This window comes from Xenia sp. Carnegie-2017, unplaced genomic scaffold, assembly GCF_021976095.1.
Source record: "Xenia sp. Carnegie-2017 unplaced genomic scaffold, XeniaSp_v1 HiC_scaffold_19, whole genome shotgun sequence".
In the NCBI taxonomy this organism is placed as follows: domain Eukaryota; kingdom Metazoa; phylum Cnidaria; class Anthozoa; order Malacalcyonacea; family Xeniidae; genus Xenia; species Xenia sp. Carnegie-2017.
The window spans coordinates 312,864-332,325 of NW_025813481.1; the positions used below are offsets into that span (position 1 = coordinate 312,864).

General features: G+C 35.6%; 1 protein-coding gene across 4 annotated transcripts; it reads left to right on the forward strand.

Annotated features, from left to right (window-relative positions):
* The first annotated feature begins 6,430 nt into the window (after window positions 1-6,430).
* Window positions 6,431-18,769, forward strand: LOC124438813. Of its 4 annotated transcripts, none has more exons than XM_046989029.1 (13): window positions 6,431-6,587; window positions 6,661-6,711; window positions 6,779-6,856; window positions 7,012-7,141; window positions 7,435-7,941; window positions 8,795-9,049; window positions 9,388-9,512; window positions 9,602-9,752; window positions 10,047-10,150; window positions 10,429-10,741; window positions 11,482-11,622; window positions 11,702-11,821; window positions 12,012-12,142. In XM_046989029.1, exons 5-9 carry the CDS (start codon window positions 7,440-7,442, stop codon window positions 10,115-10,117), a joined length of 1,104 nt encoding a protein of 367 aa, XP_046844985.1. In that variant the 5' UTR covers window positions 6,431-6,587; window positions 6,661-6,711; window positions 6,779-6,856; window positions 7,012-7,141; window positions 7,435-7,439; the 3' UTR covers window positions 10,118-10,150; window positions 10,429-10,741; window positions 11,482-11,622; window positions 11,702-11,821; window positions 12,012-12,142. The 4 variants fall into 4 exon arrangements, with proteins under 4 accessions (XP_046844985.1, XP_046844982.1, XP_046844983.1 ...); XM_046989026.1 differs by lacking the exons at window positions 6,431-6,587; window positions 6,661-6,711; window positions 6,779-6,856; ... (4 more) ...; window positions 9,602-9,752; window positions 10,047-10,150 and adding exons at window positions 12,505-12,602; window positions 12,947-12,967; window positions 13,425-13,500; ... (4 more) ...; window positions 17,627-17,697; window positions 17,985-18,769 and having other exon boundaries at window positions 10,434-10,741; window positions 12,012-12,216; XM_046989027.1 differs by lacking the exons at window positions 6,431-6,587; window positions 6,661-6,711; window positions 6,779-6,856; ... (4 more) ...; window positions 9,602-9,752; window positions 10,047-10,150 and adding exons at window positions 12,505-12,602; window positions 12,947-12,967; window positions 13,425-13,500; ... (4 more) ...; window positions 17,627-17,697; window positions 17,810-17,867 and having other exon boundaries at window positions 10,434-10,741; window positions 12,012-12,216.
* Window positions 18,770-19,462: the final 693 nt, after the last annotated feature.

Here is a 19,462-nt window from a genome sequence, read left to right on the forward strand (position 1 = left end):
ATATATATATGTGGAGTTCTTTTGCCTGGACTCAGTTGTCAAAAACATGGCGATGTAGGGGAATTTTTGCATCGAACTTAACACAACCATTGAGTTCTGTAATAACTGGAGCAGCAAACTGTAATGGGGCGAAGACGACAAAAAATGGCAGCTAACGAATGTATTTCCGTTGAAATGATTGCTTTGCAGAAAAATTATAACAAGGTTAAATAGTTGGAATGTTATTAAACAAAAAGAATGATAGCACAACGCTATAACCAACAACTACAAATAATAACGACCTTATCTAACAACATTTGAGAAATTAACCTTCCACTCCTCTTTTTGTAAACGAGACAAGTCTACTCAAAAGCAGCGAGCCTTATACGCTACAAATCCAAGGGGTTGTGACCGGTATAGCAGAGTTAAAAGGTGAAAGGTTTATCATAGATTAATCAACTGAATATTCCTGCTCATTTTTGTTTGGAAGCATGTTGAACAGTTCATATGGACAAAGCTTGAATTCCATATTAAATATCAGTAACATAATCCGGTGTTGATGTTGGACAATACATCATTGCCCTTCAGTGGAAAGCGGGATGCTTGTAACAATCTATGTTTAACATCGATATTAGATTCATTTTTTTCCAGTGGAAAGCGGGATGCTTATCACTGCAATGAGAACAGCTTCGTTTTTTTATAAAACCCTTAACGTTATTATTTTGAACTACATGCACAATTTCCTTCTTCTTATCGATTCTTTCACGAAGCTCTCTATTAGCCTCATTCAAATTTAAGGCAAAGCTCTTCAACTGATCTTTACCAAAGAGCTTGATATGACGCCCATCACCGACAAGAATTTTAACAATATCCACTTCGCTATCAAATTGACCAAACACGCCATCTTGAAAAGAAGGAAGTTGAACTTCCTTTTCACTACTTGGCAGTTTGTAAAAATATTCAATTCCTTCATTTAGGTGTTCCACTGCATCACGAATTGCCAAAAAATTTTCTTCTATACTTAAAGCAAACAGATCATCAACGCCTAGAGGAACGTGGGCGCATGTCAAGGCGAAAAAATCATCATTCTTGGGATAGAACATTGTCAATGTACCATGAGAACCTCTGGCATTTTGGTTTTCATCCTCAATATCATTCAAAACATGCATGAAATTTGATGATTCATCTATTCTTACAGCACAAATTTGATAAATGTCAAATCTTTGGTTCTTTGTAAAGTTTACGTCTAAATTCGATAAATTTTGATGCCTCCATTTAAAAATTTCGTCGATTTCTTTCTTCAAATCTTCGTCTGACTTTTGTACATTGCCAACGACTGTGATGAGCATATGGGAATATGGTATAGCCCGGTTTTCACCAATTGGTTCATAATCACCATATATCCATGGCAACCTTAAATATGATGTACTTTTTCAATTGACGACATTATTTTAATATTAAAAACATATTTATAATGCACGTAGGGTATGTAATGTCAAAGTAATCAAAAACTTTTATTTGGTCTAATCGTGATAAAACTGGAAAATTAGCATGCGAAATTGATCTTAAAAAGAAGCCAAAACTTATTCAACAAGAGCAAGTAAAACAGTACAACAATAGTTATCTTAACGGAAAATTATTCCCTTTACGACATTCATGCTTTTTTGTTTGTTCAATTGCATATTTAAATTATATATCTTATCAAAATTATGATAAAAGCAATATATAGTAAGCAGACTAAATGCTTTTAAGCTATTTCATGCTAAATGGGAGCAATGGTTCATCTGGATCCACACAATTACAAGACAAACAAGTCAAGCTGGGTTGCTTGATACCTCATGATTTTCTTGATGATCAGCTGAATTACTCGGAATGTCTGGATTCACATCCTTGTTGATGGTTCTGATGTTGTTGGAAGTGACACAAGAGTGTGTTGTTGAAGCTGATGACCCCTATTAATAGATGAAGCCTGAAATTTTACTTCTGGTGATTTTATAACGACACAATCAAAGCACATGGCAGTAAAAAGTATAATCAACAAACCAATAAAAAACCAAGTATTTTGAACCATTTTATGTAGAAAACCTGTAAGGCTTCAATTTACGTTTTGAGTAACGTCATTACAAATACACGTAAGCTTCTTGTGAAGTTTTATTCGAGGAATCATCTGATAAATATCATGTGGTTCTAAATTGAAAAAATCCTCGCCGTCGACTTGATTAGCTTTAAAAATATAAGAAGCAAAACGTCAAAGAAATTACGTTATTGCTGTTGGTATCCTCTAAAAGCGCTCGACCAAATCTGCCTGCTAGCAAAACGTAAACAAGGCAAGTCATCTATAAATCTAATTTTGAATTATTTTCTACACTAGATTTATGCACGAGACAACAACCCTCACACATGCGACCGACATTTCAGGATGAGACAATGCCTTCAAAATCTTCGACAATTTCATCCAATTTGTTGTTTTTCAAAAAAAGAGTAATGTCAGTGACAGATGATTGTTTGTTGATTTCCATTTTGCCCACAATAGAAGAGTTTAAACGCTCATCATCATCATATCTTTTCGCGCCAGGGCGATCCAAACTCGGGCTGGAAGTTTGGAAGTGTTGCGCGTGTTGTAGCAATCAGTCGAAATCAGGGACGGCACGTGAAGCCTTGTTACTTGTCCCCGTTTAAACGCTTAAAATGCACTTCAACATAGCACAAGAAGTCTACAAACACGCCACGCGACTACATACATCGGCAACAGGCAGTCGAGCATGGTTTTGTAGCACCTCAAGATGGTCACCGGAAGGTGATCGGAAAGTCCACATTTACCTATGGATACTTCTCTAATTTTAGCAGGATGACTAGAATAAATATGGTCTAAGCACGCATCAGAGGCAAGTCTTGTTACTCTATTTACCATCTGCGTTAATCCAAGACTGTTCAGTGCCTTTGCGAGAAAATGTTTTGAATAACAGTTGAAATCAATATAATCTAAATTGAAGTCTCCCAGAATCATCAACTCATTGTTTTGGAGATGGGCATTTCCAATATTTTTACCCAAGTTCTCATTATAATCTTTGTTGGCTGAAGGTGGACGGTAAACACCAGATATCAAAATCGGTCTCTTTGATTTATGAGGACAAATTTGAAGCCAGTGAGTTTCAAGATCATCCAGTTCCAAATCTCTTCGACGTGAAGCGATAACTTTCTCATTTACATACGCAATTATGCCGCCACCTTTCTTCCCGATTCGATCTTTTCTGTGTAATGTGTAGCCGGGTATCATGTAATAGCTGTCTGGTATTTTATTTGATCCGAACGTCTTAGTGAGAATTAAGACGTCGAGTTTAGAAGCACTGTTGTTGTTCGAGGTGAGCATTAGAGATAGTTCTTCCAATTTGGTGTCAGTCAGTCTTTGGATGATCTAGTGGCAGACTGATAAACCTCTGAAGCCTACAGGAGGTTGAAGGTTATTAGGTCCTGGATTAACGGCAATATCGCCAGATAGAAGAATATACAGACAAAATTGTCCAAGCTTGACGAACCGCAACAACGCCTGGAGCTTCAAATTCAATTCGCAAGGTGTGCATTTCGAAGGCTTTGACTTACAGTCGAACGTCGGTGAAGCAGATATTTCCTTCCCAATGAAGAGTCTGACTGTAGAGCGATCGAATTCAGGTGTAATTGAAGTAAATTGGCCAAGTAAAACGCTGATAATAGTCAATAGAAGCACGACTGCAAAAACATATCTGCACGCCATTACTAATTTATGAATATGAAAGCTCTTCGGGCTTCGTTTTCTGCTTGCTCAAAGGATTTTTTGTAAGACTTATCCGTTGCAACGATTGTGTATCTGGAGTACTTTCTGCAAATATCTTGGTATATCTTGATGCGTCATCTACAAATTTTCCTTGTAAATCTTCCCCTCTTAAGTCAACAAAGCTTTGTTGTTGTGACAAGAATCCATTTGGAGATGGCTCTTCAAAACTGAGACATAGTCTTCGAACACCCTGCTTACAGCAACTTACACTGCCAAGGAGATCATTTCTTGCTATGTTTTCAAGTGTTTTTTATTTGCTGTCAAGCGAACCAAGATACGGTAGGACTGTTTATATATAAGTTAATATACTAAGAACGCCTGCTGCTACCTTTACTGATATTGGTGCTTCCGCCATATCTATCACAACACTTTGGTTAGTGTCGTTTCTGCAGTCTTCCTTTTCGACGTGTATCAGTCAAATCGCCATTGAACCAATCTACAACGTTGTTTTTATTCCTTCTAAGAATTTTCCTTGCATGATATACAATATTTCGTTATTTATAATTTTTCGTTCCCTTGTTGCATTTATATTCAATATAAAGATGAACGAGGTAAGATTTTTTCCACCATGATCTACTTTAATCCACTTAACAAATCTTCTTGCTTGATTAAAGTCTAGCTGCAGAAATAATGTCTACAGTGGCTACTATGCGAACTTTGAAACTTTGAAACTAAATAAAAGACAATTGCTTGTGTAGCAAGAAAGACTGCAAAGTCTCATGTTTATGCATTGACCTCAATCGAATGTATGGTGACCATATTCATACGTTCTGCTATTCCAGGCTGATTTCTTTTGATTGTAAAATTATTTTATAACGAAATTAGCCAGGCATAGTAAAATATATGAAAATGGCCTCCCCTATTCATGCTCGATTAATACCAATGTGTTAATATCAGTTAGTTGAATCAGAAATAATGGAAGGATTATAGTCATTGAAAATTCGCTCAACATTTCCTAGACACGTGACCAAAAACAGTGAATTAAACGTGACAATACTAAGAGTGTAGACGTCTTCATAATGCTGATAAAAACATTTCTATTTGAGATACAACATTTAAATCAGCAACGCTGATATTTATTGATTATTTACTTCAAAAGTCCTTTTTAATAAAATAGGTAAAATTTTCTCAAGTAGAATGTTTGAAATTAAAAACTCCAAACATTTTAGCAGTAGCTATGTTTAAGTATTCATTGAAAATCATGTTTTTTTTGTTGCATATAACTTTAAGAAAAGTGTAAAATCACTCGCTAAAAACACGAAAAATCGCAATTGAAGGACTCCATATTTAGAAATTTCACAGGGGGAGTATGCTGAAGATAGGCTTACGCCTTTGATGTTCTAGAGTATGTGCCCGCAGAAAAACGTTCATGTCTTGCTACGCCACTGAGATGTACATGATGCATTTGCTTGATTTGTCAAAAGTTTTTTTGTTGACCGCATTGACGACAAAAATTGGTTGCTACCTTTGTTAAATTTGCCACATTTGTTACTCTTGCTACATTTGCTACGCCACACTCGCTACGTTTGCTAAATTTGTTACACTTACTACAATTCATACACTTATTGCAATCCATACTTAATACTTACTGTAAACGTTCTTGTCTTTGGCAATAAAACATCAAGGTTAGGATAAGGTTTTTTGACACGTATGACACTCGGCCTCAAAAGCAGAAAATTAGGATTGTTATACAGAAGAATGTGTACTCTATAAAGTGTTATTTGTAGTTAGAACATGATCACGTCTAAAAGTCTAGAGGTAAATTTACATCATTGCTTCAATATTGTGCTGTTAATATTATGTGTGAATTTAACTGGCAGATTCATGCTTTTCAACATGTTCATTCTTTTGGTCATTAGATACATGTTTTCACTTAATTGAACATGCGCCTTACACGGATGTTAATAGCATTATATTGCATTTAAGTTTTCGTGAGCTCTGTTTACTTCCGATTCAAAATTCAGTCATAAGAAAAAGAGCTCTTGAATTTACTGTCCGATATCAAGAATTTCCTTTTTTATCGTCTTGTGGAAAGACTAACACGTGTGTTTTAAAGCACACATCCGTAAACTGAATGAAGCTTCAAAATCTACTCCTAACTTCTCGAAGAGTGTATAGTCACTTCAATCATTGCTAGACTTGGAAATTTTGGAAATAATCATGCTGTAATTGGCGAAATGAGTTTGATATTGTCCACGGATGCATTGCCAAAGTTTTTACAAAGGGGTTTGTATAAACAGTTAAAATAAACAGTCATGTTATAATCATCTAATAGCTTGCATTTACTCTTTACATATAGGAATGATCAAGCGTTTAAAATCACAAAATCACAAGCTTATATTGGAGGTGAGTCATTTAGTACGTCACATTTTACATGAGCCGATTGCATTCAAAACAAAAGATAATGAGGAATTTTATCTTCATTTTTGTCTCTTATGCATTTGGCCTATGAAGTGTTAAAAAATTATAAAGAAGGGGCAGAACCCCCCTAACTTGACAAAAAATTCTAACAAGGGGAGCCAAGCCCTCCTGACCCCCTTTCCAATACACCCCTGATATTGTCCACTGAGTCAACGACAGACTAGAGCTTTGAAAATATCTTACATAATCTTACATAAAGTATAGCATAAGAATGTTGAAGAAAAGCGTGGGAAATTCGGCCATTTTTTATAGTTGCTTATTGTTTGATAAAATAAAGCGCAATATAAAGGTTGGAAGTAGAACCTGACGAATTCTTTATATATTTGCAGTGTGATGGCAAAAAATGAGTGCTTTGAAAATGTGATTTCTACTGAAAGTAAGTTTCAAAATATCAATACTTTTAGTTTGCCAACAGACGGTTTGAGGAACGTTGTTTCATTTATTTATAGATACTGATTTGGATGAACATGTCGACCAAACTCACTCAGGCTCGCACTCAGGTATGCGTTCATTTTTTGTTCTGCATGTTTAAGTTCACTTGTACGATAGAAAACTTTTAATTTTTAGATGTTGAATTCGCCGAACTATTTGAGAAAGTTCCTATTTTAAAAAATATGTTCCTCATGAAGTCTAAGATTGGTGAAGGTAAAATGTCATTACTCTTATATTAATCTCAAAAATATCAATTCTAGCATGCCACTGTGAAACAGCTTATGAAAATCGATTGTTGATTGTTTCTTTAAAAAGTCCAGCAGTAATATAATGCATTGTAGTAATCATAAATCTTTATACATTAATAGGTACATTTAGCAATGTTTACCAGGCTCATCTTGTTGAACATCCAGATGAATTGTTTGCCTTGAAGCACATCATACCTACAAGTTCACCAGATCGTGTTGAAAGAGAAATAGGATGTCTTCAGGAAATGGGGTAAGTTCTTACATACTTTGCAAATTTAAGTTTTTTTGTAAACTTAAAACAGAAAGACATGATCCAAACTATCTTAGTGTTCATTTTCCCATTACTAACTTTTTTAATATCAGATGGCTCTTTGTGCTAGCGAAAGGGAATTGGAAGCTGCATTTAGCAATTGTGAAAATTGACTTTTAGATACGAATTTGCCACAGAAGTTTGGACATTATATTTTTCAGATATAGATATAACTCAAACACATTTAATTCGCATGGCCAAGATATTTTATGTCGTTTATAATAACTAAATAGGATTGATGAATGCAACTAAAACAGGATTGATGAATGCAACTAAAACCGGATCGATGAATGCAACTAAAACTGGATCGATGAATGCAACTAAAACAGGATCGATGAATGCAACTAAAATAGGATCGATTAATGCAACTAAAACAAGATTGATGAATGCAACTAAAACCGGATCGATGAATGCAACTAAAACAGGATTGATGAATGCAACTAAAACCGGATTGATGAATGCAACTAAAACAGGATCGATGAATGCAACTAAAACCGGATCGATGAATGCAACTAAAACAAGATCGAGGAATGCAACTAAAATAGGATCGATGAATGCAACAAAAACAAGATCGATGAATGCAACAAAAACAGGATTGAGGAATGCAACAAAAACAGGGTCGATGAATGCAACTAAAACAAGATTGATGAATGCAATTATGAAGAGTTTAGTTAATGCGAATGTAGATAGGACTACAGTGGATAGAGAAGATCCTGGTCCAAGCTCCATACTATATCCTGGTAAGTTATGATACTTTTGTAAACTCTTTAGTTAATGCTCTTTCTGCAACTTGATTAAACTCATTTCCATCTTGAAAGGAACTTTGGTGTTTGTTTCATCTTAACGAGAAGTGCAAATTTCGGTCTTTTAGACTTTCGTATTCTTTGTAAGTGCAAGTTGCCTCATAGCCGCCATGTTGGATGATTTTAGCAAAGGATTTTCTTTATTTACAATGCAAATGCCATCCAACATGGCGAAACTTTCATTATCTCACTCCCACCTATAAGGACCCCAAAAATTTGTTTTATTTTAAATTTTTTGATCATTTCTGTTGGCTTATGATGCTTTAAATGTCCCCTGGGTTGCGTGTTGCATCTTCCTCCCTTTTCAGCAAACTTTCTTCATTGCTCAAAGAATTCAATGTTATCAACCAGCTGGTATGTCCGTACGGAAAATGTTTTTTAAGTACGTACCGATCAAAACAGTAAATAATATTTTTATTTTTTTTATTTTTATAATAAAGCAATTTTTATAATCGCCGACATGTTGCTTGTTTATTCTGATATTGGATTGTTTTCTACGAAGTTCGCTTCGTCTGAATAGTAAAATTCACTCTTGCTATGATAACTACCATCTGAATATATTTTGCTTTCTCTTGGAACAAATTACGTCGCTTTCAAATCAATTTTAAAAATTTAAATTTCACTTTATAAACAAATACATAACGAAAAAGTATCACTTTCGGAGCCTGCTCAAAATATCGTAAAACGCGCCCGCTGCTGCAGCAGATCAGATTGCAGAAAATCAAAAAAATATCACTTCACATGCATAAATAAAATAATAAATTATAATATCTCTTTAATTTTTTTGCAGTATGCAATCAGTACCTCGGTATCAGCAACATGAGGCTCATCAAAGACGACCAAATGACCTCTGATCTCATGAAATACATCGAACCTACGTTAGACTCACTGGAGCGAGTTCACAATAAGACCTCCACATTATCTTCATCGTTCAATTTTACTATAAAAGGAAATAAAACTGCTCCATCTGATGGGAGGCTTGGAAACAACGAGGGCTCATGGTGTACGAATCCTTTAAAAGTGGAGCGTTTGGTTGTCGACCTGGGTATGCTATAGTAGGGGATGCATGTGTGTGGCAAAATAATTACAACCGCTGATTTAAAATGCAAAACAACGCAACAATTTCATTGGTTATAAATTTCTAAAGGCTAAAATCTGACCAATCGATGAGCTGTTGTAATATATTTTGCGTAACAATGGAATGATGGATCCACCAATATTTACACCATTTTTCTTTTATCAATGTACCTGTAAACGATGGTATTGAAATGTTTGTGAAATTGGTGGCTATTGTATGAGCTTTTTGCTTGCGTGTTATAATTGATTAACCAATTTACTTGTTCAATTGCAGATCATTTAATTCGTGTAGCTTTCATTATACAGGTAATATTTACATACTGGAAGGAGTATTAACTCAGGGAAGATCAGATTCTGACAATTGGGTTACAGCATACAATATTTCATATGGCGTTGACGAGCATCCCAGATACTGGGATCATATCAAAGAGGTATGATGCAGATAGAGGAAAAAATGGTTCAAAGTTGCGGCTATAGTTTGGAGCAATACATTTGAAAATGATTTCATATTTTTCAATAGGTATTCAAAGGGAACAAAGATCGTAACTCTATCGCTGTTGCTAGCTTTCCTACCCGAATTGTGGCACGATATTTGATTTTAACACCAAGATCTTATCATGGAGAATTGATGTGCATGAGAGTTGAAGCTATTGGTTGTCATCCTGATGCTGGTACGTACTTAAGGATCGATAGGTTGTCATCCTTCATGCCGGTACATAGTACTCCATAGGTTGTCACCCTGATGCCGGTATATAATGCCCGATAGGTTGTCATTCTGATTCCGATACATGATACCCGAAAGATAGTAGCCGACTGGGCTTAAGACAATAAACATTACCGAAAAGCAAAAATACATACCAAGCTAATCTTCAGTTGATTTCCAAGCACGTTTATGAAACCTGAAACACTTTTCGTAGAAATGTTATTAGCTTGTCAATACTAAGCAATGCTCATTATTTCTCTAGTGAATGTTGCAAAAACCAACCCATTTATCTCTCAAATATCGATGGTAGCGCAAAACTGTCACCAGAATTAGTTGATGGAAAGTTTGGGTCAAATTCTGTCAACGGTAAGTTTGATGAGTAAAATTATTTCGCTCTTTCCGATTAAGTACTATTTCATTTTGCAATGAAATTATGTTTACTATTGCTGATTGGTAAATATGGTGAGTTTTACAAGAATTTGTCATTAGATGACAGAATGACATGTGAAGTGTTGCAATACATACGAATATCTGCCATTACATTATTGATGATTTTGTAGGGGGCACGTTCAAATAGGAATTTTGCAACTTTAAAGTACTTTGAAATAAAATGCTTAATGATTTTCATCATAATTTTCATTTAGAAACCTGTACACATATTCTTAATGAAACCTATCCATGGTTGCGCATCGATCTGCGTCGTCCTTATTACGTGAAAGAATTATTCATTTCAAACCATGATCACGGAAATGCCTTGGACATGCGTGAATTTGAAGTACGTGTTGGAGAGCCTTGAGAACAACGGAAACAATAATTCTGTTTGCTGTTTGGAGAACACCATACGGCAATCTCAGATTCGTACTGTTGTCTGTGGCAACAATAGTGTTGGACGCTATGTAAATATAAGGGCCTTGAAAGTGCAACTGGCCTTGTGTGAGGTGACAGTGATTGGAGTTGGTAAGATATGATTTTTTATAGATTGTGTAGGTGCTTCTTGTAGATTGTAGATTTTTCTTGATTATTCATATGCTACGTGGTTATGAATAAATTTTCATGTACATTACATCATACTAATTACTTATAAGTCAGTTTTGTGGGAATTCCTTCACGAACCATTTATCACAGGGATGAATTTAGTGGAGGGGGGTACCCATCCACCCCTCCCAAGTCTTGGCTAAAATCACGCAACAACTCCCACAAACCAACCACCAAAGTCAAATCCAAGCAACACTGACCGAACGGCATCTTATAAAAACTAGAGCACCCCTCGCCCTACAAAATCATTCTAGACCATCCCTGGTTTATCACAATTATTAACTATAAGCAGTCGCTCACCAATCCAAAATAGTTATTTATATTTAACGAGCTTTCGGCAGCCAGACTGTGCTTTTCTACTGGATCAAGATTAATGTAAAGAGCAAACTTGTGTACTTAGAATGTACATATTACATCATAGTTTTGAAATTTCAACTGCTTTTTACAAGGTGATTAACGTTTGTTTGTTTGTTTGTTTGTTTGTTTTTGTGATTTTGATGTATTATTTTGGTAATGGTCTAGAATTGTAATCTTAGTCTTTAGTAGTAGTTTCTTCGTTCCAAAAACTCCAAAGTTTTTCTTTGTCTGAAATTTCCTTTTTCAATTTAACCGCATTTCATCCATATTCACTCTCAAGTATTTTATTAAATTTACTTTCAAAGCTGATACAATTGTCAAACTCAAACTGGATGACATCGCCGACAGTCTAAAGACCGGAGCGCGTATTACTGAAAACGGTGAAAAAACAGAGGCTTTCGTTGGAGGTCTTATTGGCCAGTTACAGGAAGGACAGCAACAATTAGGTAACAGCCTTCATGAGTACTATGTCGTTTGCTTTATTCATTTTACAAACGTTGAGAGTTTCCTGTTCCGTGTTTGTAGGTGGAATGTTCTTTGGCCAAGGCATGAGCTTTTTGAACAATATTGGAGGCCAAGGTCTAAGTATGTTCAACAGACTTGGCAAACAAGGAATGGGAATGCTAAACAATCTTAAAGAGCAGGGTATGTATGTGCTAAGTATTAGTTTTTTAATCGAAAAGTGAAGGGCAGATGTGGAGAGGAGGAGGGAAGATGTTGCGTGAATGAAAAAAAGCTTGTAGATTAGACTGGATCTTGATATTTGCCTCACAGATTCATTTTTCTGTGTCGCAAATCATTGGTGACGACGAGACTATGCCCCATTTTTATTCAGGTCAAGATCTTACCAATGTCAAAAAATTAAAACAGCAAGGTTTCGATTTGGCCAATCAGATGAAAGAGTCAGGGAACGGGGATAGCTAACCAAGTGAAGGAAAAGGGGATGGACATAGCTAATCGGGTGAAGCAAAAGGGAATAAAAATGACAAACAAAGCAAGAGAAGAAGGAATGAAGGTGGCCAAGGAATTACAAGGACAAGGTACATACATATGTTAAGTTAACAGAAGAAAAAAAATATTTCCTATTTTTTTCTCATGTGTTTCGAGACGTGAATTTATATTTGACTGTATATTTTTCCGAGGTCTTAACTCGGCTCTTTTTCTAACGAAAATTATCTGTTACCTTTGTTATCGTGATTTAACGGCGTACCTCAACCAATGATAACGGTCATTTTATGTACATCATAACTTCTTTGTTTCGCCACGTCATTATGTATTGCCATCTCCCAATTAATGATAATTATGATTAAAAAGTCATGATATCCTAGGTGAGAAGTTGACTAAAGATTTGCGAAATCAAGGTTCAGTTTTGGTCGACGACATACAAGGACAGGCGAATGAACAAAAAGATACATTAAAAGACAAGGTATTTGTTGATGTAATTATAGAATATACGTTCTCCGTAACCTTTATTTTCACTAATTTTGTATCATACATATATCATCTTCTGATTCATAATCATTCATCACACACCCACCGAAGGTTACAGCTTTTTTAGTCGAAAGTTCGTGAGAAAAATCAATAAAATTTAAAACCGGAGAACGTTGATTTTATCATTTTATCTGCAGCTGGTTACACTTCATCTGAATTGTTGATGTTTGTGCATAGGATAAAAGAAAAATTGTTATTTTATAAACAGACACAAATAAACACGCCTTTTAGGTGGAATTTTCAACATTTTAGTTGGAATAATATTTTTTTTTATTTCAGCTCAAAAAACTCTTGGACAAGGTAAGTGTGGTCACGTTCGTGCACGAATAAAAAGTTTTGTTTCAGAAGTAGATATCTGGTGAACTTTGTGCGCAGCCGTTGAAATTATAAAAAATAGGAGGATGGAATAATATTTTTGGATTCTGAAAATAAATATAAGTCAAATTAATATCACGGTAAATGTATCAAGACATTTCAGATCGTGGAAGTCTTTCAAATGACAGAAGTTGAAGAGTTCTCATACTTGGAGTAATAGAATATCCTGCGTTACACTTAATTAGCTACCGACATGCCCGTCCCTCACCCATAACCTTAATTATTAAACTTCGTAATCATAACCTTGCCCGCGTTGTTGTTTAGAGTCCTTTGTTCCTCTGTATTCTATTTTCTCGCACTCTGCTTGGTTATATAACATACGAAAACTATCGACTGATAATTGTTATTGTTAGAATTGTATTCAGGCTTATTTATAATGCAGGCTAAAGAATATTACGAGAAAGCGAAAGAATATAAAGATAAGTTTATGGAGGAAGGATATTTAAGCACGGGAAAAGGTATCGTTTACATCAGACCACCTCACTTTGTGTGGGGATTTTCAGGAGCATAGCCAGCCCACAAGTTTTAAATGTTTTTGCTGTGAGTGAACAAAGAAAAATATCTTTAGCAGGATAAAAATTTGCATGCTTCGTCACTGTTTATGATAACAACAACTGCTTCTGAGCTATAGTAGTTACAAAAATTTTTTTCGAAATATGTCTGAAGTTAACTTGAAATTGACTTTGCTGAAGACAGAATTATAACTAGTAAATTTGCTTTTACGGTCCATAGTTATTAGTATATAGCTTATGTATGAACAGCTCGTATTTAAAGTGTCTGTATATCAGTGTCAAAGAAATAACTTTCTCGATAGCGTAGTCGATTTTAAGAACATTTGCAATATATCTCATTTTAGGTCACTTTCGGTGAAGAGTCACCTGAGCCCTATTTACACGACATAAACCTGTGTTTAACCGAGGATAATTTTTTTGCATGTAAACACCACTTACCCAGGTTTTACCTTGGTTAAACTCAACCGATCTCAAGAGGTAGGTTGAGTTTATCCTAGGTCAAACCTGGGTTAGTAGAGCTTACTCGCAAAAAAATAAACCTTTGTTAAGCCTGGGTTTATGTCGTGTGACTAGGGCTTTATTCTAGACCAAAAGCATATGAACATAAAATTTTCGACGCATGAAATTTTCCTAAATTTAACTTCTAAAGAAGTTATTTCCTGACCCTGACATAGGTACTTTAATTGTTTATACATGCTGAATTGTATTGTTTTGGTATTATCTCTGGAGTGGAGACTTAAGAAATCTATAATGGTGAAAGTTGTCAGTTCATTTTTTACCTTCAACTCAAACTGCCGTTTTATTCTACAGAATACCTAGATATTGGTATTAGTTTGACGATGAAGGGACTTCGTTATTTACAAGAGAAACTCACAGATTCATTAAAAAATATTGCCGGTGATTTGACGGGTCAAATTACGGGCAATATAGACGAGTACAACACTGACGGTGTTAATGGTTTGCTTGACAATGTGGACACTGATAAGGTCAGGGATATCGTCGAGGAAGCGAAACCAAAGCTCAATGATTTCATTGATGAGATGAAGAGGTTGATAAAGAAGTACACGGAGGTTGTTATCGATAAAGCTAAGGAGTTAAAGGAGGATATAGAAAGGGAGGTAAGAGGTTGATAAAGAAGTACACGGAGTTTGTTATCGATAAAGCTAAGGAGTTGAAGGAGGATATATAGAGCGAGGTAATAGATTTATTGACGATTTCATTTCAAAAAAGATTTTAACGCAGTCGTCTGCAGATAGTTTTCTTGTCTCTTTTGAGACCTCGTGAAAATGTTTTTCAGTACGAATCTCACCGACAGTAAATACGTAACGCATATATTGTTGTTTGAGGTTGACAGTGCGCAGAAAGATATAAAAAGTATTGGGAAAAAGGTAGCTAAACAGGCTAAAAATACGGGTAAAAATATTGCGAACAAGGCCAAAACTGTTGCCATGGATACTGTGTCTAAAGCGAAAACTGCTATCACGAATGCCACGAACAAATTGAAGGATGCTGGGATGAAAACGTTTAATACAGCACAAGAGACTGGAAAGAATGCCGTCAATGAAGTTAAAGATTCTGCCAAGGATGTCGTTGATAAGACAAAGAAAAGTGGCATAGATGCTGTGGATAAAAAAAGGAAAAGTGTCATGGATGCCATGAGTAAGGCAAAGACAAGTGGCGTGAATACTTTTGGTGAGTTTAGATGGTGTGTACAAAATAGTATTATCTACAGAAGGTAGAACTCAGACTATTTAGTGAGTTTAGATAGTGTACACAATATTATTATCTACAGAAGGTAGAACAAAGACTGTTTGGTGAGTTTAGATAGTGTACACAATAGTATTATCTACAGAAGGTAGAACTCAGACTGTTTGGTGAGTTTAGATAGTGTACACAATAGTATTATCTACAGAAGAAAGAACTCAGACTGTTTGGTGAGTTTAGATGGTGTACACAATAGTATTATCTACAGAATGTAGAACAAAGACTGTTTGGTGAGTTTAGATAGTGTACACAATAGTATTATCTACAGAAGGTAGAACAAAGACTGTTTGGTGAGTTTAGATAGTGTACACAATAGTATTATCTACAGAAGGTAGAACAAAGACTGCTTGGTGAGTTTAGATAGTGTACACAATAGTATTATCTACAGAAGGTAAAACTTAGACTGTTTGGTGAGTTTAGATTGTGTACACAATAGTATTATCTACAAAAGGTAGAACAAAGACTGCTTGGTGAGTTTAGATAGTGTACAAAATAGTATTATCTACAGAAGGTAGAACTCAGACTGTTTGGTGAGCTTAGATGGTGTACACAATAGTATTATGTACAGAAGGTAGAACTCAGACTGTTTGGTGAGTTTAGATTGTGTACACAATAGTATTATCTACAGAAGGTAGAACAAAGACTGTTTGGTGAGTTTAGATAGTGTACACAATAGTATTATCTACAGAAGAAAGAACTCAGACTGTTTGGTGAGTTTAGATAGTGTACACAATAGTATTATGTACAGAAGGTAGAACTCAGACTGTTTGATGAGTTTAGATGGTGTACACAATGGTATCTACAGAAGAAAGAACTTACACTGTTTGGTGAGTTCAGATGGTGTACATAATAGTATTATCTATATAGAAGAAAGAACTCAGACTGTTCACTTTTTGGCTTAGATTTTTTATCAACTTGCGCTGTAAGCTTCGAAATTTTGAAGTGAAAATCAAACGAATATAATATGGCGTGAAATTTGGTGCAATTAATCGAATTATTTTATATGAATTGTTTTATTTTAGTCTATAGTCATTTTAACTATCTAAAGTTTAGACTGAATATCTGTATTGTGACAATTTTCTATTATTGTTTGTTAAGATCAGGCAAAAGATGTGGGAATGGGAGCGTTTGGTAACTTACAGACCGCTGGCAACAATGTTTTTGGACAGGCGAATAACCTGGGAATGGGTGCTTTTGGTAAGCTCAAACAAACAGGAGCGAGTGTATTTGGTAACGTGCAAGGATTTGGCCAAGGAATGTTTGGAAAGGTGATTGCAGTATTGATTGAGTCTTGAAGCATATTTTACTAAACATTAAAATGTCGACCTTTTTTGCCGTTGCACCCTGTATTATACAACAATTTTCATACAAGAGAATGGCCACCAACGTCGTGATATTTTTGCCTTTTCTTTTTTTTTCAATTATATACCGACCTAATTTTTTCTTTCATTACTTAAATCTTAAAAATTTATGTCGAAGCGATAGTTTTGGGTGTTAAAATCATTCGCCTTAATAACCTAGTTTTTATTTTTCCCTTTTTTCAGCTCAGCGATGCAGGAATAAAATTGTTGTCCAAAGTTAAAGCTGCCAAACCAGAACAAGTGAAGGAAATGCAGCAGATCTACACGCTTCAGCAACTCAAGCAGATTAAACACATGCAGTAGTTACGTATGAAAGAAGATATACAATGGCAAAAGTTGGAGGAAATTAATGATGAAGTCGAGGAAAGGAGGAGGATGGTAATGGAGAAGACTAAAGTGAAAGGTGCGTTTCAATGAAATTTTTACTCCGCTTGCCTTTTCATAGTATGTCGTTTGAAAGGAAGTTAACTTATTTATGATTTCCAAAACGAAAATCTTGTGAAAGTTTGTGTTGAACAGTGTTTTTTCCGATGTGGAAAATTGCTGTGTTAGGGTGCTCTTTTGTAAAAGGCAGATAATCCCAGTTTTCTTGAAGTTTGTCTCGATGCTATGTTTTTATCGGAGCAACAGCTGTTAAGTGTTTTGCTAATCCAAGGCAAGGATGGATGCACTATGGTTTTGAAAGAGGTTCCTCTATTTTGGATTAGATTTCGGTGGCCATTTTTTCTAATCGTATGTCAAACTTCTTTTGTTGAGTTTGTTTTTGTTTAATTGTTTGGTATATTAGTATTTTCTCTCCCCAATCTCCTAAATCTATTCCTCATCCTACGGTGTTTTCTCTGTTATTGTTCCTCCTATTGATTCAGTTTGAAAGGGTGTGCTGATTCGTTCTATAAGAAAATTATTGTTGTCAACTTAGCCTTATGTGGATTAGTTTTTCATTACAGATACAGACTAAGAATTTCATTCTGTTAATGAAGACTTGTGGTATCTCGGCTTAAACCTAAAGTGTACTAAAGTAATTATATTTATCAAAGTTATTGTGAATTATGAGACAATATTTATATTTGTGTACTCTGTCCAAGAGCTTAGTATCAATCATGATAAAAACTAAAGTTGAACATTTTTAGAATGTAGTCATAATTTTTACCGGAATTAGTAGTGCCTACGATAAGATAATGGCATTCGGGCATCATCCAATGGTGGCGCTTTGATTTTTTAGCGGTCGGTGGCTCGAAATTTATGAGTGCTATTATCATATAACAACATCAGACTAACAGACTAATTTTTTCTGCATCTATATAGTACTGCCATAAAAATGGAACCTGCAAGCGCACCTCCAGTCGAGCCAGTAGACGTTCCTAGATCAGTACAATGGATATATCCGGATTTAAAACGTGAATAGGAATACCAAGGGGTAGAAGACTTCTTTCACCCCGTTCATCAATCGAAACGAGCAACTTTCGCCTTGTTCGCATTTCAAACATTGAGGCAGAGCTTCGCCAAGAGCGTGACGCTCGTCATAAGCTGCGTAAGAAATACACGCGCATTATTTCGACACTCGACACCTTATCTGCTGCATCGAGTGCCTTTACAGTCGTGACAGGAACTGGAGGTATTGCTCTCACCCTATCTGCACGCTACCTCACTCTATCAAGGGCCTAAAGGAGATATTGGAGCCACAGGGCCTCAGGGGCCTTCAGGACGTCAAGGACCTCAAGGACAACCAGGAGCTGATGGGCTTAAAGGAGACCAAGGAGATCAACCTGTTTTGAACTCTCCTACTGGATTTTACCCTCCCAGTATGAGCGGAGGAAATGTAACTTTAGTAACGTTTCCTACTGGAAAAACACTCGAAAATAATAAAATAGCATTATTAAACATTTGGTTTGAACGGTCTCAACACGAGTGATTCAACATTAGATCTACTGTGTTTGAACAAAATTGGGGGCCTTGTGTTAGTTTCGTACATGATAACACTAACAAATTGATGTCACATGTTAGTACAATACCCATTAACTGGACGCGAAGATATCAGGTACACTATTTAGAGTATTCTTAATTCTAAAACAATAAATTTTCACTTTATATTTATAGTGTTTATCACTTCAGTTGTGTTTTGTCACACAAACATTAAAATGTCTAACGCAGCTGAAATTTCGGTTCATGAATTTAAATCAACAAACGATCTCTTTCGCCAAGCATTAGAAGTATACTTACGACGCAATAGAGAGAAAAATTTTGAAAAATTTCAACTAGTATATAATTCCAATGCTGAAAAAATGGTCATATCTTCTTGGAACTATTCAGACGTAGATAAACCTACGCGTGAAGCTCTCGAAGCTTTGTTACGTCCGGCAAAAAGACAACACCGCCCGTGGTGTGAAACATCATAGAAGACGTGAAAAACATAAAAAACGACTAGAAATTCCAGTAGATGTGTACACTCAAGTTGGTGCTTCAATCGCTGGAAAAAGGCGTTCAGATTGGACCAATGTCGCGATGTATGAAAAAGGTGCAACAGATTCTTTTACAATCACCATCGAAACCGCTGGATTCTACGGAATATATCATTAAGTGGAAAATGTTTTACAAATGCAGGAGCGCTACGAGTACTTCAAACTCCTAGCAAATTACTTGTCTTAAGTAAAACAAAAACACATCGTATTGATGATATTAACTCTGAATGTAGTTATAGCGTCTTTATAGATGTAGACTTACCTGCTGATGCAGCATTAATTGTTCAACAGATGGGAACTGCTAGAGTAATTATCACACTCACT

Coding starts and splice junctions, on each gene's coding strand:
- LOC124438813 (XM_046989026.1), top strand. CDS start 12,120: ATGGACATAGCTAATCGGGTGAAGCAAAAGGGAATAAAAATGACAAAC. Junction 13,501..14,364: donor ATATTTAAGCACGGGAAAAG/GTATCGTTTACA, acceptor TTTATTCTACAG/AATACCTAGATATTGGTATT. Junction 15,247..16,416: donor AAGTGGCGTGAATACTTTTG/GTGAGTTTAGAT, acceptor TTGTTTGTTAAG/ATCAGGCAAAAGATGTGGGA.